The sequence below is a fragment of the Protopterus annectens genome, chromosome 16.part0 (genome assembly GCF_019279795.1).
Source record: "Protopterus annectens isolate FY-2018-M chromosome 16.part0, PAN1.0, whole genome shotgun sequence".
NCBI classification, from domain to species: Eukaryota; Metazoa; Chordata; order Ceratodontiformes; family Protopteridae; genus Protopterus; species Protopterus annectens.
Window position 1 is genome coordinate 685,207,126 of NC_056750.1, and position 24,267 is coordinate 685,231,392.

Below are 24,267 nucleotides of genomic sequence, written 5' to 3' on the forward strand. Positions count from 1 at the left end.
GAGGGACAGGTTCATAACCCAGAGACTGCCCATGCTCTGGAATAGACTTCACATACATGTCAAGCAGAGCACCTCACTGGCCCTCTTCAAGAGAAATCTTGATGAGTGGATGGGTAATAGAAAGTTCATCCTGGGAATCAATCCAGTGGCTCTCCTTGATAGAGGCACTGGGAACTAACATTGGGTATCACGATGCCAGGGCACTTCTATGGGCTAGGCTTGTAAAGGCTCCAGGACCATTAGCTTAGTACACACCTAAGAACAATGTGGATCTAGCGTTATGGTAAGTACATAACTTTTGAATGCAATGTTGTCCGTTTTTGTCTGATCCAACTATGGGACAGATTTGCAAGCATACAGACCTGGGTGGTATAAAGGAAGGGCATTCCTGAGGATAGTGGAGCCAAAGGAGGAACGTGACCTAGATTGTTCATCAAGCTTATAATGAGATACAAAGGAATGACATGTTGACCAAGTAACTGCTGCACATATATCATCAATAAGTAGTCTTCCTGGCAAAGGCTGTTGATGTGGCCACTGCCCCTGTGGAGTGAGCCTTAGGTTTAGATTGTAAAGGAAGGGCCTCTTTAATGTACACAAAGGGCATGCATTTGGATAACCATCTAGGCAGAATAACTTTAGCTATCACTTTGCCCAGGTTTTGAGAATGCCAAACAATTGATCTAACTTCCTGAATGGTTTGGTCCTATGAAGATAGACCCTAAGCTGGTGATGAATGTCCAGAATATGTGACGTTTTCACCCCATTTGAAAAATCTAAAAAAAAAAAAAAAAAGCGTGGTAGGTTTATGAACAGATTCAGAGGAAGGAAAGATGTATTAGTCCTTAAGGAGACTCTATGGAAGACCAAGTAGGGTGGCTTCCAGGAAAGTACTTACATCGCTGAAATACATTTGGCTGAAGTAACTGCCACCAGAAAAACTGTTTTCCAAGAAAGGAATTTCACATCAACAGATGCTGCCAGTTCAAAGCATGGCTGAGTCAATGCCTGTAACATGATGGCAATAATCCTAGGAGGTACCGGGTCTCTGACAGGAGGCCATAGAAAAAAGGTTCATTTCAGGAAGGCCTTAGAGATTCTCCAAGAGGCTACAGAGTTGTCATTCTGAACTGTATGGAAACTTGAGATAGCTGCCATTTGCAATTTGATAGTCGAATAATTGTATCTGGTGTGAAAATGTTGCAACAGGAGTTCTAAACCAGATAGATTGGGGGCAGAAAAGTGCTCTAAACCCCTGGACGTAGCCCAAATGGAGAATCAGTTTCCTTTGCTAAGATATATTTTTGTAGTGGCCCATTTTTGGGATGCTGATATGATCTGAATACCGAAGAGGGAAGCCTGGCATTTCTGGCTAAGGTCAGAGCTGGAAGAACCAAGTGGTTAACCTGAGGTGGGTCACAGCAGGATACCTTTGAATTTAACCCCACCACTTTGCGTACTAGAAAACACAGCATTGCAATGTAATGAGTCATACTAAATCCTGCTGAAATATAAGGCATTACTTCTGGTTTAATGACTACTCAGTAAAGAAGGAATCTAGATAATTACTGTGTCCCAAACACTGAGCAGAAGTTCAAAATAATTCCCAGTGAAAACTGGGTAATAATATCCATTCGTTATCCAAGTAGCCCCACTGGACACCCTATTCCTTTTCAAGGGTGATCCAGGAACAATGTCTAGTTCAGTAACTTGCTAGAAAATAATGCAAAATGTCAGACTAAGGTACTGAACATCTACAGACACTCGTATGCAATGTCTATCTGTAAAACACCTTATCTCAGTTCCCCTTTTGGGAGCTCATTATGAAACTTTCAGGGAGCAGGAACACGATCAGCAACAAAAGCCACCTTCTTAGTCTATGCTATTTAATACCACTGCATTAAATGCTCATTTGGTAATGCTATGACATGCTGCAAGTGAAAATATATATACATTTTTCTGGAAAATATAGAGGTTGCATACTTCTGATATAATAATCACTCAATACAATATTACTCTAGCTCATTATTGTACACAGTATACTGAGCAGAAGTTCAGTACAATACCCAAAATGAAAATTAGTATAATGCATAATGTCCAATTGTGGCAATAAAGGCATAAGAAAATGAATTGTGTAAAAACTTACCATAAAAGTGGATGTCCTTCTGATCACTGTTGCAGTATTCCAAACTGTTGGGTTATCTTGATAGATAACCTGGGCATCCAGCTAAGGTACCAAGCCAAAGCCTTCCACAGTGCCATACGTCCGACATACAACCAAACCCAAGGATATATGAACATAAAACCTCTATCACCAAGCCAAAAACCCTGTAGAGACCTAAGGAAACTAGAGTACTGGATCAGCTAAGAGAGAAGGCAGAAAATGGCTCCCCCCATGAAAAGAGGTAAGCGAAAATGGAAAGGGCAGGGAGGGAAGGAATATGGCAACGGCTGGGAGGGTGGCCTAATGGTTAAGGTGTTTGCCTTACAAGCACAAGGTGCAGGGTTTGAGTCTCACAAGGGATAATTGGCTAGGCTTAAAATGGCTCGCAAGGGCAATTAGCCTAGTACTAATCTATGAACCTGTCTATGAACCTAAGAGTGAACAGTAAGACATCTACACTTATGCTAAGTTTTTACACAGCTGTACTATGTCCCTCCTTAGATCACCGTTGCAGTATTCCAAACTGTTGGATGATTCCCAAAGCTTAACTGGTACAAAGACTGACTGGATGAGACATGGGAGAATGTCAAGGAGTCTAGAAAAGCCCCAGCTGAAGGCAGCTCTAGATTTAGAGAAGGCATCTATCCTGTAGTGTTTAGTAAAAATAAGGTCCAAGTAGTTGTTTCTTGGATAGGTTTGCAGTCTACCTACTTGTAAAAGGCTACAGATGAGGCCACTGATCTGGTAGAATGTGCCTTCACTACTGAAGGCAAGTATTTGTCGTGTTGAGTGTAACAAAAGGAGATGGAGTTAGAAATCCAGTTAACAGTTTGTTTTGAAACTGGACACACTAGCTTGGTTTCTTGGAAGGAAAACTGGACAGTCTTGCAAATTCACTTTGTCTTGTCCAAGTAAAAATCGGAGTTATCTATTCACATACAACGAGTGAAGGATTCTCTCTCCCTCAATATGTGTGCTAGGAGAGAAAGTAGGGAGACTGATGGCCTGACTGAGGAATAGTTCATTTACCACTTTAGGTATAAAGAAGATATTAGCATAAAGAAGGGGTACTAGTAGTATGGTTTTCCAAGTACAGAATTGGAGAGAAGCAGAGGCTGCTGGTTCAAAAGAAGAAGACTGAGTTTTTTCTGACCAAAGTTGAGGTTCCAAGAAGGCAGAATAACTTTATACATGGTTTTAGGTGGAGTTCACTTTTCAGAAACTGTTTTACCTCTAGACCAGACAGAACACGAGGGTTGAGATGTAAGTAAGCAGAAATGGATGAGAGGTGTGCCTTTAATTCTGAAGTATGCCAGGCCCGCTTATAAAAGCTCACACAAATAAAATAGGACAATGGGTACATCCATTTGCATAGAGTACTGTTTAACAGCACGACACCAAATTGAAAATATTTTCCATTTAGTTATATAAGATTTCCAGGTAGTAGGTTTCCTTGCCTCCTGAAGAACCTGTAGCATAGACACTAGTGTCTGAAAAGGATCAGAATCATGTCTTCAGGTTGAGAAATGGCAGGTTGGGGTGAAGAAGTGAGCCCTTCTGTTGTGTGAGCAAGTCCCCCTGTGTGAGGTATCTTGTGATGACCACTTGTTAGGTGGTAGAGAAGAGGGAACCAATGCTGCCTTGGAAAAAAAGGGGAGTCAACAGTAAAATCTTTGGTTTGACTCTCTCTTTCTTTGGATCTGTAGTAGGACCTTTTGGAGAAGTGGAGGGAAGGCATACAGAAATCTCCCTTTCCAAAGAAAAGACATGGCATACATTCTCTATATTTGAGGACAAGTCCTTGTGCAAAACAGAGGAAGTTCTTTGCTGTGGACAGAGGTCAGTCAGTCCATCTGTGGGGCACCCCATTTATGGACATCTAGAAAGACCTCTCTGTTCAGCGTCCATTCATGAGGGGCTTCCTTTGATCTGCTTACAAAATCTGCCAAGAGATTGCCTGTGAGGGGGTGTAAACAGCTTGAGGGAACATGTTTGGTTTTGTGGCCGGATATCTTGCCATAACAGCTAGTCTGCAAGGATGATAAGAATCCCCCCACTTGTTTATGTATCACATGACTGCAGTGTTGTCTGTGAAAATTCTGAGTGGTCCAGGAGTGTGACAAGATCTTGGTGCCTGCATCTCCTTCAGGTTGACATGCTCTGACCATTGGTCCTGAACTCTCATAGACACCCTGTCCATGCCTTACATATATAGATGTGCTCTGACCTTTGATTTGGTGGCCATTAGCACTGAACTCTTAGGGACCCGCTGTCCATGCCCCACATGCAACATCTAAAGCATCTGTAGGAGACTCTTACGGCTGTGTTTGCACTTTAAAAGGTAGGCCTGAGTTTTAACTTACTTGTGATATCCACCCCAGATTTCCTTTTTTAACCAGGAGAGAAGAGGATTCAGAGTGTCCAGTGGATGGGAATGCTGAGACCAGGTGGTTATCAAGTACTACCAGATCTTTCTCATACGGAGTCTGGCAAAGGGGACCATAGGCATGGTTGCAGCCATGAATCCAGGTGTCTTGAGAATCATTCTAGCAGTGCAAGTCTGAAGGGGTAGGACAGACTGGAAGTAAATGAAGAGATTCTGCACTTTGGAGGCAGGAAAGCCTGCATGAGTTTAGTATCTAGTCTGCAGCTCACAAAGACTAGGTCTTGGGTTGGTTCCAGGGTGGATTTCTTGAAGTCGATAATGAACTCCAGACTTTGGAGTAGGGGACACGGTGATGTTGAAATGAAATAAAAGGGTCTGTGGAGAGGGTGCCTGTTTTAACTGGTCATCTAAATAAGGGAATATTTGAATTTCCTAAGTTGTGCAGAAGGCTATGACTGGAGCCAGACACTTAGTGAAAACCTTGCGGGCTGCAGAAAGTCCAAAAGGCAATGCAGGGAATTGAGTGTGTGCTGAGTAAGCTGAAAACCTTAGAATTTCCTGAAGGTAGGGTGGAATGGAATGTGGAGGTAGGAGTTTTTTTAGATCCAAGGACACCAGAAAGGCTTGTATGCAAGGCAGAAGATTTTAGAGAGAGAGTATCCTGAAAGGAGGAAAGTGTTGAGCATGGACTGATCCAGTAAAAGTCTCCATTCTCCTCGTTTTCTGGGAAAAAGGAAGCGTCTTTAATAGAACCCTTTTCCTGCACACTGTTTTGGCACAGGTTTTATTGTGCCCTGGTCGAGTAAAGCTTGAATAATGGGATAGAGTATCTTTATTTGACTGCAAGGTGGAGGACGGGATGCCCTTGAATAGAGTGGACTTCCTTCCAAGTCATTCTGTAACCATGTTGAACAATGGGGGTTCCTATTATGTGATCGAAGACACATTCTGTCAAATGTGTCTTGATCGAACGTAAAAGAATGAAAAGGCAAAATAGCAAAGCTGGGAATGAATTTGTTTGGCCGCTTTCTTTACTTTGCCGTTTTCGGCACTGTAGTGTGATCTCGAAGTTGGTAATATTTAAGTAAGGGGGGGGGGGAGCTTATGTAATGTTTTAAAGTTTTTTTTTTTTTTTTTTTTTTGGAACAGCAATTTTTTCCCTTTGAAAAAATCGCTGTTCTGAGGTTTCGACACTGTAAGCTTTCACTTACATGGGGTCGATTAATCATCGTTTGCTTTTTTAAGCATTTGATGATGTAATATAGACCCAAATAATGGAGAGAACCCATCTGTCTGTGGTAATGAGCTGCCAACAATTTCCGATAGATGAGGAGAGTCATTTGGACAGGGGGAGTAAAGGACCCTGGGAGGGCACAAAGGGAAATCAGGCTAACTTGCCTAGGTAGAGAGGCCCCCCAGATTTCAAGTCTCTCTCTAATTTGTCTTGGAAACTTTTCCTAAGCATTTTCATGGCCTTATGAGGGGACCCGGAGTCCATGCAGACAAAGGATGTGGGCTTTGCAGGGTAGTTTCTTTGGTATATGGTAATGAAGCAAGACACATGGTTTTGCAACCTTTCATTTTCGCTTTTTCTACCAAGGTTTTAACTCATTCCCAGGAGTATAGCTCTTTTGAGTGTGTACTTTTTACTCACACTGGATGTGACTTGAGCCTTTAAAAAAAAAAATCAAGTTATCTTACAGTTCAAAAAACATTCATACCTCTGTAACCATAAGCATTACTGGAAAACTGTAAATGGCAAACTATTCAATGTAAATGAATCTTGGAAATTAATGGCACTCATTCAGTTTGATGCTTTAAATTGGATTTTATAAACCAAAATAAAGGCAGTGAATATTAATTTTATAATGTTGTATAAGCAGCTTATGATATCTCAGCAACCATTCAAGCAAGACACATGCTGCCAACAGGATTTTCTTCATACAGCTGTAAGCTTTCATATGAAGCTATGGAGTTCTGTCTGTGTTACCTGAACATTGAGATATTTAGAGAAATATGACCGCTATTAAAATACAGTTTACAAATAATATTCAATCTCTCTTTAACTGCATTAGAAAGAGGTCAAATATCAATACAATGTGTTTGCCTGTCATTTATGGTTTAAGATGAAATCATCTGATACACTGCATGTAGCATGGTTTTGAAATTATTAATGCAAAGAAAGAGCAAGCAATATTTGATGCTTAGAGGCATCAGTAGGAGTTAACTGCAGAAACGCCTGGAGCTGGCTGCATAAGGGCTAAATAAAAGATCCTTATTCAAAGAATCTCGTAGCTTGGCTTTAATGTCCACAGGGAAGGGACTGAAAGCCTAGCCATGCATACCATCTGATAACAGAACCTGTAGCAGCTGCTCTAGAGGAAGCCTACATTGCATCATAGCTGCACTTGATCCTGTAGCAGCTGCTCTAGTGGAAGCCTGCACTGCATCACAGCTGGACCTGATCCTGTAGCAGCTGCTCTAGAGGAAGCCTACACTGCATCATAGCTGCACTTGATCCTGTAGCAGCTGCTCTAGTGGAAGCCTACACTGCATCATAGCTGCACTTGATCCTGTAGCAACTGCTCTAGAGGACGCCTACAATGCATCATAGCTGGACGTGATCCTGTAGCAGCTGCTATAGTGGAAGCCTGCACTGCATCACAGCTGCACTTGATCCTGTAGCAGCTGCTCTAGAGGAAGTCTGCACTGCATCTTAGCTGCACTTGATGCCGCTTCCTCTGCTCCTCATCTGCCCCCCTCCACCTTATTTATCTTCTGCCTCTCTTACGCTCATTATATCTATAGAACCTCCCCAATTACTCTCCTTCTCTCACCCTGATCGCAGTCTATACTTTGTCTCTCAATTCTCCCATTGTCTATACTCTCGAAAAAGCTAAGCTATTACTCCCTTTCTCCAAACTATGTACAGCTATCATGCGTCATCATGGAGCGCATGATCATGGAACTCATTAACAGAGATATTGGGAACCTCCAAACACTGGACCCTACCCAGTTCGGCTTTGTTAAGGGCAGATCATGCCTCCTAAACCTGGTGGACTTCTTTGAGACCTTTACCAAGGCTATAGATGAGGGAAAGGTGGTACACACAGCCTACCTAGACCTCACAAAGGCCTTCCACACCATTCACCATTCTGGTATTATAGACAAGTTCACCAGCCTGAACATAAACCCCTACGTCACAAGATGGGTTGCCAGCTGGCTCACGGACAGATCCCACATGGTGAGAGCTGCGGGAGCTAGGTCCAACTCTAAACCGGTTACAAGTGGCGTTCCCCAGGGCTCAGTCCTAGTACACTTCCTGTTCGGCATATACTTCTCAGAGGTACAGGCAAGCACAGGTGGACTATGGTGGCTGACCAAGTTCGCAGACGACTGCAAACTAGGGGCTATAACTGACTCCTCGGCTGACAGAGACATCCTCCAAAAGGGTCTCACTGAGATGGATACCTGGTGTCAAAATCATGGCCTCAAGCTAAATGCCAAAAAGTGCATAGTCATCCCCTTTGGAAAAAAAGTACCCACAAACTACCACATAGGTGGTAGTCCCCTAAATACGGAAGATGTAATAAGGGATCTGGGGACCCAAGTAGATAGTGATCTCACCTTTGATAATCACATTGCCAAAGTGGTTAGAAAATCCTTCTACATGGTCCACCTAATCACAAAAGGGTTCGCATCCAGATCAAAAGAGGTCATTGTGCCCCTCTACTAATCAGATCCATCATAGAGTACAACACCCCATTTGGGATGTACCTTACAAGACCCCTGCAACAGCTGGAAAGACTACAGAAGTACCTCACCAAGAGGATCACTGGCCTCAAATAGATGCTCTATGCAGCTGGAATGAAGAAACTCCAGCTGTACTTGGTTGCATACCGCCTACTCAGAGGTGATCTCTGCCTGATATACAAGGCCATGTCCAACCCAGAATTGATGGACATGCTCCACCTAAAGAAAACCTTATCCCCCTCGAGCCACACGCTCTAGGGATCTAAACCTCACCACAACAATAAACAGGACGTGCTGGAGGGATAGATTCCTGTCCCAGAGACTTCCCATGCTTTGGAACAAGATTCCAATCTACATTAGGCAGAGCTCCTCGCTAACACTCTTCAAAAGAAACCTTGACGAGTGGATAAGAAACAGAACGTTTACCCTGGGGATCACTTCAGTGGCTCAGCTGGACAGAGGCACAGGGAACTAATCTAAGGGGGTGGCGAAAGCCAACACATTCTGGCAAGGCTTATAAATGCCTTTGGGCAGATAGCCTAGTACCTACCTATGAACCTATGAACCAATGCATGAATTAAAATAAGCCTATTCACATTTTCCAGTGAATACTGACCTTTTACTTCTGCATACACAAAAACTTCAATAACCCCATCCCACTTGTACTCCTAACCAAAAATCCTATTCTTGTACCTCCAACTCTCAAAAGATTCACTACATTTTTGAGCATTGTGTTCCAGATGGTTTCAAATACATTGATTGTATCATTTCTTGAAATCTACTGTAATATGAGATTATTGTAAATTCCAAGTAATTGTGTATTAATTTAAGCTGTTAATCTGTTGTATACTGTAAAGTGTTAACAAACGTGTTTGTAAAATTTCAATCTGTTGTATTGTCCTAAATGTTCCACATATAGAGGTTTTCTCCCAAGGCCTCTGCTGAAAACGGTTTTGTGACTCAGTCAGACTATCCCAGTTAACAAATGTCAAATAAATAATAAATGTCTAGCCACTTGTGAGGCTTAGGACACCATAGAAATGGCCTGTTCCTTCAATAGAAGCCAAAGTTTTACTCAAGTTCCCCCAAATTGATAAAAAAATATTTAGTCGTGGGTCTGACAGCTAGGGAGCTGAAAGCTAGAGTGGAAGAGGTGTACACCTTTTCCAATCTATCCTTTGCTCTAATATCTTATTTTCAGGGAACAGCTTTAACAGCAGGAAGGAGTTTAGAAGGCTTGTCTGTAGCCATAGGAAACACCAAAGGATCAGCCAAGGGTTTCTCATACAGAAACTTTAAATCTTTAAACACTTTATAAAATCTATCAGGCCTTTCAGGTGCTGGCAGCTGTCATTTGGGAACAGAGGAAGTGGATGTAAAGGCATCACATTAGGCCTCCAAGACAGACAGGGTAGGGGCAGGAGCAGGGGTGCTTACCTCAAAGATTACATCATTTTGTTCGTACATCAGAAATCGGTTTTGATGCCTATTCAAAATGTTTCAGCAAATTAGAGATGGCTTGCCCATATGAAGCTTCCTTAAAAGGAGAATGAGAGAAAAGGAATCTTCATTGTCAGAAGGCAACTGGCCTGACGAATGTATCTGAGAAGAGTAGGCTCAGGATTGCGTAGCAGAATCTTCCTTATTATCCTCAAAAGTTTATTTTAAATCTTGTTGGAGCAGATAGTGCAAAAAAGATGGTGGATACAGTGCCATTATGTCCTTAAATAGATCCTGGGAAAAATCCATCAATACACTTTCCTTGGACATCTGAAGACAGGAAATATTTTTGGTTTTCTGTTTTTCTTGTTAGGTGTGAAGTCCGCCTTCCCAAGATGTGGAGGATCTTGTTAAGAGGCCCTGGTATTTCCTGTAACTAAAGTTTGCAGTACACCTTTGGGTCCTTCAGAGATGATTATAGTGGGTTTCCCCTTCTCACTAGTGTCTGCAACATCAGTGGTTTCAGCCATGTGAACCTCAGACACTATAGTGGCTTCTGACAGGGTCATGGTAGTTGAAATCCTAGGAGGCATCAAGCATACTGCAGGTTCTGAGACCTCAGTAGGTACATCCGAGTCAGACTGGGCAGGCATATCATTGGGCATAGGTGTCTTTGGTTTCTTCTTTGGGATAGGCTGGCTGTCCGGGGTGGAAGGATCTGCCGCATTAGATTGGGCAAGGTGCTTAAGCTTCTGGGTTTCCAAGTGTGGAGAGAAGAAAGTTGCATCCACAAGGTTTTAGGTGCAAAGGACTAGCAAATAGTACAGTTCTTATAATCATGGTCTGCACCCAAACAGAAAAGACACTGGGTACATAGATACTTGAAGGGAATCTGCCTACCACAATTGCATCTTCCCCTTCTAGCCAACATCTAATATAGTAAAAACACCAATGTTACTAAGAAAACCAAAGATTTGAAAGCTCACAGGAAGAACAACTTTTCTACTTATAGTAAAAGTCTATCTTGTAAGATCACCAAGATGTAACACTTCGAAAAAAGAACTATGTAATAAAAGCAAAATATGGAATCTGTATCATCTCCTACAGTTTTGACATTAAGACCAGTGTACAGGCTAAGGAACCTGGAAAAAAGACTGCTGTTTGACACTTTTTATAGTACTTCTCATTTCTGAGATATAAACTATTTCTGAGCCATACTTTCTAAACATGATTTATGCCACTACTGTTTAGGGCTCAGAGTTAACTCTATTCTCACACTGTTTCATAACTTGTACCTTTTACAATTCATACTGAGTTATGCTTTCATGTGTCTACTTAAAGAATTGTATTTCTGTCTGTTTGCTACAAGGCTTACTTATCTACAAGGTGAGCACAAACAGATATATTTTAAAGACAATCTCATAAACAGATTGTTTAAAAACTGGTTCTCAGGTAAATACCTCTTAGTAGCCATTACCTACTACTATTACTACTATGGTATCAGATGTAGGATGTCTGTACATGCATAAATGAATGTAAAAGCTGAAGCTGTAGCTGAAACAGTGCCGAACTGGAGAGAATATGCTGATGCAGAACAGTGCAAACCGCTTTGGTTTGGTCTAGTACCTGTCTCCCTTGGTTTCGGAAGAACTCTCCTGTATTTTCAATTACTTGTTCATCTAAGAGCTGGCTGAACGGTTGTTCTTTGCAGAGGGTATACATTTCCCACAGGACAACACCAAAAGCCCAGACGTCACTGGCTGTCGTGAACTTCCCCTGTAGAAGGTCAAGAAAAAAATGCAAAACATATTGTGTAGTACAACTTTACAAATCAAGTGAGGATAACAAACAACAAATTTCTACTCAAAATTAAAGGCTTGCAAGCTCAGTAATTAATATTTTGCAAGTAAAAACACAATCCTACATGGATAACTTACATGTGTATTTGTTTCACCAGAAAAAGCTGCTACTGAGTTCTTGTTATTTGTAGGAAATTAAACTAATGCACAGGGTCCCTTCTTTAAGAACGAGCCTCAAGAGGATTTAGCTCATGCAGGAATTCCCAAACTGAAGGCAGCTAGAAAAATAAAACCTGTGCCATGTTTACTCAATTCCCTTTCAAAAGAAATCATCATTTTTTTCTAAGTTACATATTTTTCATCTCGGTTTCATGGGTGCTGTAGCCAGAAAATCATGCCCAATGATGACACATCTATGCCTGCTGTCTAGATCTAAACCGTATCACTGCAGAACATACATGGAGTTAAGCTTTTAATTGCCCACCACCTGGTACAAAAAGGATGCTCTTGCAAAGAATTTTTTTTTTTTGGGAAACAGAGAAACTGCTAGCTTTCTTTCACTCTTGTACATAACGGTTAAGTATAATATGCTTTTGTAAATCACATTAACAAAATAGATACAAGTCCTCTTCTTTATCCTCTATTTTAACAATGCCTGAACCTATGGTCCAGTTCTGGTTATGGTAGCTCAACTTATAATGGACAGATCCAAAGTCTAATGCCACTATCAGCAGCTTAACATGATTTTTTAGCTCTTCACCACTGCAATGATAGTATCTACCTATTTGCAGACGTTCCTGTCAACAGTCTAGAGGAGCACTCTATTGTAAAACGTAGTACTGCTATACTGCTCGTTTCCCACATTTCCTAGCCAGTATAGTCCATATCCCAGGCTTTGCCTGTCTCAGGACTTTATTTTCTGTGTTCAGAGCTTTCCAGACCTTGCTGTGGTAGAGGGAAGTCCTATGTTTACCAGTGGGAGTGGTGAGCATTGTACTGCCTATCTAACGCTAGAGGAGGGGTTTCCAGCTCTGAAATTGTAATTTTATTAGCCTTTTTGGGCTGATTTCTATCCCTTTCAACTTTCTGGCTTAGAAACGCTTGTGTTTGCACATTTTTCACATCGTGCAGCACTGCGAAGCTACAGTTAAACTATTCCAGCTGCCAGAAAGTCTGCTCTTCAAATTTTCCCTTAGAACTAGCTGTTTTTTCAGTAGTAGCACTAAAATCTGAACCCCTGTGACTAGCACTTGCTCTAGAACCTGCTTGAAAGCACTAGGAAGCCTGAAACTGATACAAGCGCTCAACTCTCCTTGTCAATAAGGAGAAATTAATCTTAGGCACTAAACATCCTATAATTGCAAAGTACCTTGCAAAGGTAAGGGAAAACAGCTCTTAAACTTTACAAAAAAAGCACCTAAACAGGCATGTCCAAGGGTCAGCTTCCGATGAGTTCTCCTGTCCACCTGGTGAATCTGGGCATACTGGGGCAGTGTGGCAACTGCCTCATGTACACAGACAATCCTCTCCTCCTATCACCCAACATTACAACCTGCGAGAGATGCACTTACATAGCCAAACTGGAAGTAAAGCTCTCTCCGGCCAAGATTGTGCTAGACAGTCAAGAGGAGAAGGTTAACACCTGCACTACACCTCAAGCAACTCATAGCCTTCAAAACCCACACCATCAACACCCACACATAGCAACACTAAACCCACATCTGCGGAGGCCCTTAACATTAACCTGCCCAAGCAATAAGGACCTCCGAAGCTGAAACGCAAACACCAGTCACAACCAAAGTGACACTTAGCTCACAACATCAGTGTGCCACCCAACAACAGCCCATAAGGCAAGACAATGTACCCAACACTTTAGTCATAGGTGACACTATAGTCAGGCACACTGATGTCCCACTCACCAGGCTGAACAAGGAGAAAAGTACAGTCAGCTGCCTGTCGGGTGCCAGGATCCGCCACATAATGCATGCACTCAAGTCACTCCACAACAAATACAAATACGACTCTGTCATTGTCCATGCTGGAGTGAATGACTTGAGACGTACCTCCCTGGACTACATGAAGAGAGACATGGAAGTGCTCTTGGATCATGTGGCCCAGGCAGGTATGACCCTAGCCCTGAGTAGCATCCTGCCTTCGCCCAGAATGATACCACAGTATAAGGACAAAATGAACGACTTCAACAATTGGCTAAGCTCCTGGTGTCATTCAAAGGGGATCCAGTATCTGTCTGCCTGGGAAGACATGATCGACACACCACGATGCTTTGCCAGAAATGGTCTGCCCCTGTCACCCCTGGGATTCAGGTTACTGGCTAAAGCTCTTGCCACCCCTATAGTGCCTTTTTTAGGCAAGGTTGAAAGGATAAAACCACCACCGTAACAGATACAAGCATGCAAAATCTGAAGGTAATGCTAGAAGTCTAAACCTCAAAATGCACTCTCTCGAGCCACTTCTAAAAATGGAGAACATCGATATCTGTGCAGTAACTGAGACCTGGTTCAAGGCTCCAGAGAGCACCTCTGCAATACCAGGCTACAACTCTTACCACACTTTTCAGCCACAAAACCAAGACCGAAACACTAAAGGTGGAGGAGTGTCCATATTCACCAAGGATATTCATACCTCCAGGCTAGTTGCCCAACACAATGCATCTTAAATTCTCCAGGTGCAACTAACACTAGGCAAGACTGCAATCCAAATTGTAGCTTGCTACAGATCCCCCACCATGCCCCAAGATTCTCACTACACCTTTCTGAACATACTGGAAAATATTAAGATACAACCAAACACCCTAATAATGGGTGATTTCAACTACCCTGCCATTAACTGGGAAAACTACTCTGGTACCAACTCCTTTTCCCAATGGTTATTGGAATTCATAAATTCCAACCCCCTGGATCAACTAATCCATTGTCCCACCAGGGGCTCCAATATCCTAGACCTGGTCATTACCAACATGGGAGATAGATGCTCCATACCAGTGGTCACCCCCTCATTGGTCAGGTCTGTCCATAAGCAAATCACCCTTGACATCCACATCCCACCCCCATCCCCAAGTAAGGAAACCTCCTTAAAAAACTTCTCCAAAGCCAGCTTCAATGCTACTGAAGTCAGAAGTGTCAAACTTCACGACACCCATGCAGACGGGATCTGAAAGTACGACTGCAGAATCCTACACTAAGGCACTGTACGAGCACATCCACTCGTGCATGAATCGTGCCATCCCAAATAGAACCAAGATGCGCTTCTCCAAAAACAGGAAGCCAATCTGGTGGTCCCCTGCTATAAACAAACTATACAACAGAAAGAAGAAACTGTTGCAGAAAAGAGGAAAATCCCAGGATGCAAAAACCTCCCTCACCAGCCTCAGTAAGAAGCTGAGATCCCTCATAAAATCCTTAAAAGCTAGTTACGAAAATAAAATTGCCAAAGATTCCAAAGACCACCACAAGGCATTTTATAGTTATGTCAAGAATCTAAATGGTAATGCCCAGATAGTACAGTTTTGTACCTACCATAAATGTAGATGTTCGAGTGCTAATACAGCTGCAGTCATAACAGATGGATTCTCCTGCCGTCAGGCGGGTCCTCGGTCGGCCGAATTCCAAAGTCTAGGTCCGGCGTTGGTTGTCGTCGCTTCTTCCCTGACGTCACTGCGACAGGGGTATAAAGGAACCAGCCAACGCCATTTTCTTCAGTTTTTCTTGCTCCAGATGTCAGGTGCCCCAGAAGGAAGGCAATACATAAATTTGTGTAATAAAGCAATGCAATATAATCAAAATACAGTAGTTGCAAGCAAATACATCATAAATGAATACCCCAATCAGGTTGTATGAGGAGGTGTTAGCCAATAAGCCTCCCAAGAGGAAGGAGGAGGGAAACCTGGACTGCAGCTGTATTAGCACTCGAACATCTACATTTATGGTAGGTACAAAACTGTACTATGTTCATCGTGCATACAGCTGCAGTCATAACAGATGGGTAGAATCCCAAAGCTAAGAAAGGGGTGGTAGGCACTAAGTGGAACTAGGAGGAGCCAGGATGCCCTGCAAGACTGCAGTGGCAAAGCCTGCTCTAGTTTTGGAGTATAATGGTAGGTGGTAGTGCTTGGAGAAGGTATGTACAGAACTCCAAGTGGCTGCTTCCAAAATATCTTTGGTAGGAACTCCTCTGAGGAAAGCTGCAGAGGTAGCTGTGGCCCTTGTGGAGTGAGATCTGATGCCTGCAGGTACAGTTTTACCATGAAAAGAGTAACAAAAGCGTATGCAGTGGGCTATCCATTTTGAGATTGTCTGTTTGGAAATTGGCTTCCCTTGAGCTCCTATAGCATAGGACACAAAGAGTTGTTCTGATTTTCTGAAAGGCTTTGTTCTGTCCAAATAATAACGTAGCTGTCTGTGGATGTCCAAGGAATGTAGTAGTCTCTCCCCTTTGTTTTGAGGATTAGGGTAAAAGGTAGGTAAGTGGATAGCCTGATTCAAAGCTACCCTGGATACCACCTTTGGCATAAAGGACGGGTTGGTTCGTAAGGAAACTCTGTCCTGATGGAAAATGATGAAAGGCTGCACAGCCATGAGGGCTTGTAGTTCAGATACCCTGTGAGCTGAGGTGATAGCCAGAAGGAAGGCTGTTTTCCAGGACAAATATTGCAAATCTGTTGAGGCAGCTGGCTCAAAAGGAGGCAAGGTCAGCTTTTCTAGAATGAAATTGAGGTCGCAAGCAGGTATTGGTTGTTTCCTTGGGGGTTTTATATTCTTAGCCCCTCTGAGAAACTCTTAAGAGGGGGTGAGAGAATAAAGGTGGATCAGTGTTGTATTCTGCAGAAATGGCTGAGGCATGGATTTTGATGGAGGAGAATGAAAGCCCACTGCTTAGCAGCTCAGCTAGATACTGTAATATTTGAGGTAAATTCAGTTTTCCAGGATTCTGGCCCTTTTTCTCATTCCAGGCACAAAACCGTTTCCATTTTGCGGAGTAAGCTTTTCTAGTAGACGGCCTTCTGGCCTCCAAAATGACATCCTGCACCCCCTTGGAGAGTAGGGTCTGTTGTGAAGTTAAGGAATCTTCCATGCAGCCAGATTGAGTGTTTTCAGCTAACTGTGAAGAGTTTTGAAGCTGTGCTGAGTCAGAAGAAGAGGCATTAGAGGTAGGGTCCATGGTGGGGAATGCGTCAGGCTCCTCAGGAGTGGGTACCAGTGCTGTCTTGGCCAGTCTGGAGCAATGAGAATCATCTTTGGTCTGTCTGCTCTGGTTTTTAATAGAACTTTGGACAGCAGAGGAAGAGGTGGAAAGGCATAAACTGTCATTGTTGTCCAACTGAAAGAGAGAGCGTCCACTCTCCAGGCCTGTGGATGAAAAGTCCTTGAGCAGAATTTTGTCAATTGGTGATTTTTGTGGGAGGCAAAGAAATCTATGTCTGGCCTTCCCCATGCTTGAATTATCTCTGTAAAAACTTGAGGATGCAACTTCCATTCGTGTGGATCTGTCATATTTCTGCTTAGGTTGTCTGCCAGCATGTTTTCCTTGCCTGGCAAGTACTGTGCTTGAAGTTCGATTTGTAATTCCAGAGCCATGTTCCAAAGTGACATGGCCAGCCTGCATAGGGGGTATGAATGGGTTCCTCCCTGTTTGTTTATGTACCACATTACTGTGGTGTTGTCTGTCCTTATCAATAGTTGACCTGGATGCAGAAAGTCTTTGAAAGCTATAATAGCGTTTATTACTGCTAGCATTTCCTTTTGATTAATATGAAGGTGCTTTTCTTTTTGGGACCATTTGCCCTGAATGCACCGATCTGTCATGTGCACCCCCCAGGCGTAGTCCGAGGCGTCTGTTGTGATGACTTGATTTGCTTGAGGCTTGCAGAATGGGAGACCTGTGTTTGTCTGGCATGCTTGAGCCCACCACAGAAATTCCTTTTGAAGACATGGAATTAGTGGTATTATTGTTTCCAAACTGTGGCTGTGTTGAGACCATAGGTTTTTCAGGTACCATTGAAGTCTCCTCGTATGCAGCTTTGCACATGGGATTAGTAGGATGCAAGATGCCATGAATTCCAGAGCCTGCAGGATTTTCCTTGCAGTAAGCCTGGTGAAATTTGCTAGTTTTCTGAAGTATTGAGTTAGTTGACCCTGTTTCTCTAGCGTGAGGTAGGCCATCTGGGTGTTTGTGTCCAAGTTGGCACCCAGGAAAATTATTTTCTGAGAGGGTATTAGCCTTGATTTCTTTTTGTTGACTGTGTATCCCAGAGAATTCAACAACATTATTACAAAAGCCAGATGTTTCAGAAGTATGTGCTTGCTGTCCGCTTGGATCAGGCAGTCGTCCAAATATGGGTATATTTGTATCCCTTGAAGTCTGCAGTAGGCAATTACTGATGCCAGGCATTTCGTGAATACTCTGGGCGCAGTAGATAAGCCAAAGGACAATGCAGAGAATTGATAATGGGTTGAACCTGCAAGAAATTTGAGGTATCTTCTGCAATTTTGTCTGATTGGGACATGCAGGTATGCCTCCTTGAGGTCCAATGTTACCAGCCAAGACTCCTTGCCCAGCATGGGAAGAAGCTGCTGTAATGTGAGCATCTTGAATTTTGGCACGAGTAAAAATGTGTTTAGGATGGATAGGTCCAAAATAGGTCTCCAATCTTTTCCCTTCCTTGGTACCAGGAATAGTCTGGAATAAAAACCTTGACTTTGTTCTTGAGTAGATACCTCTTGAATAGCTTTCATGTCCATGAGATCTGAAATTTGTCTTTGTGCCTCTGCCCATTGATTGTGTGGCAGGTTTGGCATGCCTCTCATTTTTGGAAGGGTGTGAAAATGGAATCTGTAGCCTCTGTTTATAATGTCCAGGATCCATTTGTCTTTTGTGACAATATGCCAATTTTTTGAAAATAATGCCAGTTTTCCGCCTAAGGGTGCTGCCATTTGAGCCTTGCTTGGCATGCAAAGGGGAAAGTCATTGGGTTTGCTTTCTGAATGGCTGCGAACTATCCTCACCACCTCTTTGTGGAGGAGCTTGCCATTGTCTGCCTCTAAACGATCCTTGAGATTGCCCTCTGCCCCTCGGGAGCCTGTATCTACCTCTTTGGGATCTGTCCGTGGCTGGAAAGGACCAATTTCTGGAAGGCCAATTTCTACTGAAACGTGGAGGTTGCACCTGTAGAAAATCTTTCACTGTTTGCATTGATTTAGCCTTTTCCTCCATTTTCTTTAATACCTCCTCAGCTTTAACAAAATAGATACAAGTCCTCTTCTTTATCCTCTATTTTAACAATGCCTGAACCTATGGTCCAGTTATGGTTATAGTAGCTCAACTCGTAATGGACAGATCCAAAGTCTAATGCCACTATCAGCAGCTTAACATGATTTTTTAGCTCTTCACCACTGCAAAGATAGTATCTACCTATTTGCAGATGTTTCTGTCAACAGTCTAGAGGAGCACTCTATTGTAAAACATAGTACTGCTATACTGCTCGTTTCCCACCTTTCCTAGCCAGTATAGTCCATATCCCAGGCTTTGCCTGTCTCAGGACTTTATTTTCTGTGTTCAGAGCTTTCCAGACCTTGCTGTGGTAGAGGGAAGTCCTATGTTTACCAGTGGGAGTGGTGAGCATTGTACTGCCTATCTAACGCTAGAGGAGGGGTTTCCAGCTCTGAAATTGTAATTTTATTAGCCTTTTTGGGCTGATTTCTATCCCTTTCAACTTTCTGGCTTAAAAACGCGTGTGTTTGCACATTTTTCGCATCGTGCAGCACTGCGAAGCTACAGTTAAACTATTCCAGGTGCCAGAAAGTCTGCTCTTCAAATTTTCCCTTAGAACTAGCTGGTTTCTCAGTAGTAGCACTAAAATCTGAACCTGTGACTACTTACTTGCTCTAGAACCTGCTGGAAAGCAATAGGAAGCCTGAAACTGATACAAGCACTCAACTCTCCTTATCAATAAGGAGAAATTAATCGTAGGTACTAAACATCCTATAATTGCAAAGTACCTTGCAAAGGTAAAGGAAAACAGCTCTTAAACTTTACAAAAAAAGCACCTAAACAGGCATGTCCAAGGGTCAGCTTCCGATGATTTCTCCTGTCCACCTGGTGAATCTGGGCATACTGGGGCAGTGCGGCAAATGCCTCATGTACACAGACAATCCTCTCCTCCTACCACCCAACATTACAACCTGCGAGAGATACACTTACATAGCCAAACTGGAAGCAAAGCTCCCTCCGGCCAAGATTGTGCTAGAATGTCAAGAGGAGAAGGTTAACACCTGCACTACACCTCAAGCAACTCATAGCCCTTCAAAACCCACACCATCAACACCCACACATAGCAACACTAAACCCACATCTGCGGAGGCCCTTAACATTAACCTGCCCAAGCAATAAGGACCTCCGAAGCTGAAATGCAAATACCAGTCACAACCAAAGTGACACTTAGCTCACAACATCAGTGTGCCACCCAACAACAGCCCATAAGGCAAGACAATGTACTCAACACTTTAGTCATAGGTGACTCTATAGTCAGGCACACTGATGTCCCACTCACCAGGCTGAACAAGGAGAAAATTACAGTCAGCTGCCTGTCGGGTGCCAGGATCCGCCACATAATGCATGCACTCAAGTCACTCCACAACAAATACAAATATGACTCTGTCATTGTCCATGCTGGAGTGAATGACTTGAGATGTACCCCCCTGGACTACATGAAGAGAGACATGGAAGTGCTCTTGGATCATGTGGCCCAGGTAGGTATGACCCTAGCCCTGAGTAGCATCCTGCCAGAATGATACCACAGTATAAGGCCAAAATGAACGACTTCAACAATTGGCCAAGCTCCTGGTGTCATTCAAAGGGGATCCAGTATCTGTCTGCCTGGGAAAACATGATCGACACACCATGATGCTTTGCCAGAGATGGTCTGCACCTGTCACCCCTGGGATTCAGGTTACTGGCTAAAGCTCTTGCCACCCCTATAGTGCCTTTTTTAGGCAAGGTTCAAAGGATAAAACCACCACCGTCACAGATACAAGCATGCAAAATCTGAAGGTAATGCTACTCAATGCTAGAAGTCTAAACCTCAAAATGCACTCTCTCGAGCCACTTCTAAAAATGGAGAACATCGATATCTGTGCAGTAACTGAGACCTGGTTCAAGGCTCCAGAAAGCACCTCTGCAATACCAGGCTACAACTCTTACCACACTTTTCGGCCACAAAACCAAGACCGAAACACTAAAGGTGGAGGAGTGTCCATATTCACCAAGGATATTCATACCTCCAGGCTAGTTGCCAAACACAATGCATCTTAAATTCTCAAGGTGCAACTAACACTAGGCAAGACTGCAATCAAAATTGTAGCTTGCTACAGATCCCCCACCATGCCCCAAGATTCTCACTACACCTTTCTGAACATACTGGAAAATATTAAGATACAACCAAACACCCTAATACTGGGTGATTTTAACTACCCTGCCATTAACTGGGAAACTACTCGGGTACCAACTCCTTTTCCCAATGGTTATTGGAATTCATAAATTCCAATGCCCCGGATCAACTAATCCATTGTCCCACCAGGGGCTTCAATATCCTAGACCTGGTCATTACCAACATGGGAGATAGATGCTCCACACCAGTGGTCACCCCCTCATTGGTCAGGTCTGACCATAAGCAAATCACCCTTGACATCCACATCCCACCCCCATCCCCCAGTAAGAAAACCTCCTTAAAAACCTTCTCCAAAGCCAGCTTCAATGCTACTGAAGTCAGAAGTGTCAAACTTCACGACACCCATGCAGATGGGATCTGAAAGTTCGACTGCAGAATCCTACACTAAGGCACTGTACAAGCACATGCACTCGTGCATGAATCGTGCCATCCCAAATAGAACCAAGATGCGCTTCTCCAAAAACAGGAAGCCAATCTGGTGGTCCCCTGCTATAAACAAACTATACAACAGAAAGAAGAAACTGTTGCAGAAAAGAGGAAAATCCCAGGATGCAAAAACCTCCCTCACCAGCCTCAGTAAGAAGCTGAGATCCCTCATAAAATCCTTAAAAGCTAGTTACAAAAATAAAATTGCCAAAGATTCCAAAGACCACCACAAGGCATTTTATAGTTATGTCAAGAATCTAAATGGCAATGCTCAGATCTGCTCTGAGCTACAACAGAATGGCATTAAATATAGTGATCCCAAGGATATTGCCAATATCCTGGCAGATCGATTTAGTGTCAACGTCACCCTCCTGTCACCCACTAAAGGGCCCATCTCGATACCAAAAGATTGCCAGATTCTGGTAATCACGGCAACACAGGTAGAAACCGCACTCTCCAAAGCTAAGAATACAGCATCCATGAGACCAGATGACATCCCAGGCTGTGTACTACACGAACTACAAAATGAACTGGCACCTCACCTAAGTGTCATGTTTAATCATAGCCTCGCCTCAGGCTTTGTGCCCACTGAGTGGCACACAGCTATAGTTATCCCACTCCACAAGGGGGGATCCGCCTTGGATCCAGGGAACTACCATCCCATCAGTCTGACGAGCCTGATCTGCAAGGGCATGGAATGGCATTATCATGCAACTTATAAACAAAGACATTGGCAACCTTCAAACACTGGACCCCACCCAGTTTGGGTTTGTGAAGGGCCGATCTTATTTCCTGAATCTGATTGACTTCTTTGAATCAGTCTCCAGAGCTGTGGGCGAGAGTAAGGCGGTCTACACAGCCTATCTGGACCTTGCCAAGGCCTTCAACACCATCCCCTACTCTGGAATCATATAAACTTACTAAGCTGGGCATAAATCCCTACGTCACTCGATGGGTTGCCAACTGGCTTACTGACAGAACCCAGACTGTAAAAGTAGTCGACTCCAAATCCCGCTCCAGATAAGTGACAAGTGGAGTAACTCGGGGTTCAGTCCTGGGACCACTCTTGTTTGGCATCTACTTCCCTGAAGTACAGACCAACAACAAGGGACTCTGGCTAACAAAGTTCGTAGATGACTGCAAACTGGGAGTCATTACTGAATCCCCAAATGATGTGGATATTCTACAAAAGGGCCTTACAGAAACAGATGCCTGGTGCCAGAGCCATGGGCTCAAGCTTAATACCAAGAAATGTATAGTTATCCCCTTTGGAAAAAAACATGTACCCATGAATTACCACATAGGTGGTAGAAAACTAAACATCGAAAGTGTGATAAGAGACTTAGGGACACAGGTGGACAGTGGTCTCACTTTCGACAACCACATCGCCACAACAGTCAGGAAATCCTTCTATGTGGCACACCTCATCACTAAGGGCTTTTCATCCAGAAAAAAGGAGGTCATTGTCCCACTGTACTCATCCCTCATTAAACCCATTATAGAGTATAATGTCCCGTTTGGTATGTACCTCACAAGACATCCGCAACAGCTGGAAAGGCCACAGAAATACCTCAATAAAAGAATCACAGGCCTAAAGCAGATGCCATATTCTGACCGTCTAAAAAAACTCCAGCTATACTCTGTGGCATATCATCTACTCAGAAGCGATCTCTGCTTAACATACAAGGCCATGTCAAACCCTGAGCTGTTGGACATGCTTCACTTAAAGAAATCCCAATCCCTCAGAGCCACATGCTCCAGGGATCTAAACCTGGTCATCACAATGAACAAAACATGATGAAGGGATAGGTTCCTAATCCAGAGACTCCCCATACTCTGGGATAGACTGCCCATACATGTCAAGCAGAGCGCCTCATTGGCCCTCTTCAAAAGGAACCTTGATGATTGGATGGGGGAGAGGAAATTCACCCTGGGGATCATGTCAGTCGCCCTGCTAAACAGGGATCCAAAGAAGTAAATATTATGGGAAGAAATATCCAGGGAATTGTTATGGCTAGGCTTGTACATGCCCTAGGGCAGATAGCCTAGTACCAACCTATGAACCTATTACTGAAGAATACCCAGCCAGCTTAAACTGTGCATTTTCTCCTTTGATTAACCAAGGTCTATCAGCCATCCTAGGCTCACAGTGCTTAACTGCCATCAGTATTTCTTACTGGTGGTTTGTGTGTCCACTTATTATTCAAGCATTCTTTCACTAGCACTATCCACAACTATCAAAATGAGATGATCATACTTTTAACTAAGCCAACTGGTAGGACAAAGGTACAGCAATACTAAAAGTGCAGACTACACCATTTCAGTGTACCCTACTGGTGGAAAGAAAGATTAATTAGAATAAAGTGAATATAAAGTCCTTGTAAGGTTTTACCTACCTCAGCTATGCCAGGAGTGTCAATAATCAGGGGATCAGAGGAAGTGGTATCTTCACACTGGATATCTGCCAAATGATTCCAGCTTTCGACAGGGGTCTCTCAAACCTATTGCCTTTCTATGTGCTTCTTTGCAAGGAAAAGTTTGCTTTACCTTAATTCATGTGAATTTATGTTTTGACCCTAATTTTATTTTGCAAAAAAAATCTTTAGTTTTCTGGAACTGTTCTGGAAATGCATGCTAATGTTCCACTAGAATTGTACAATCTTCTACTGTCTGTACTTGTTGTATTGGAGCTTTTCTCCCCACGCCTCCACTGAAAATGAGTTCATGACCCAGTCAAACTTTCCTGGTCCCCAATTGTCAATAAATAAATAGTGCTCAGAGTATGAAGGAAAGATCCGATACAGGTGCAGAGCTTTGCTTCCTACATTTTGGGTAT

The 24,267-nt window shown here is 43.2% G+C and overlaps 1 protein-coding gene across 4 annotated transcripts in view; it reads right to left on the minus strand.

The window, feature by feature from the left end:
* LOC122790442 (discoidin domain-containing receptor 2-like) overlaps positions 1 to 24,267 on the minus strand; it is a 1,000,047-nt gene that overhangs the window by 10,262 nt on the left and 965,518 nt on the right. For all 4 annotated transcript variants that reach the window (XM_044057975.1, XM_044057974.1, XM_044057973.1 and 1 more), the window contains one exon: positions 11,370 to 11,519. In XM_044057975.1, the coding sequence (XP_043913910.1) occupies positions 11,370 to 11,519 (150 nt within the window). The remainder of the gene's footprint in view (positions 1 to 11,369; positions 11,520 to 24,267) is intronic.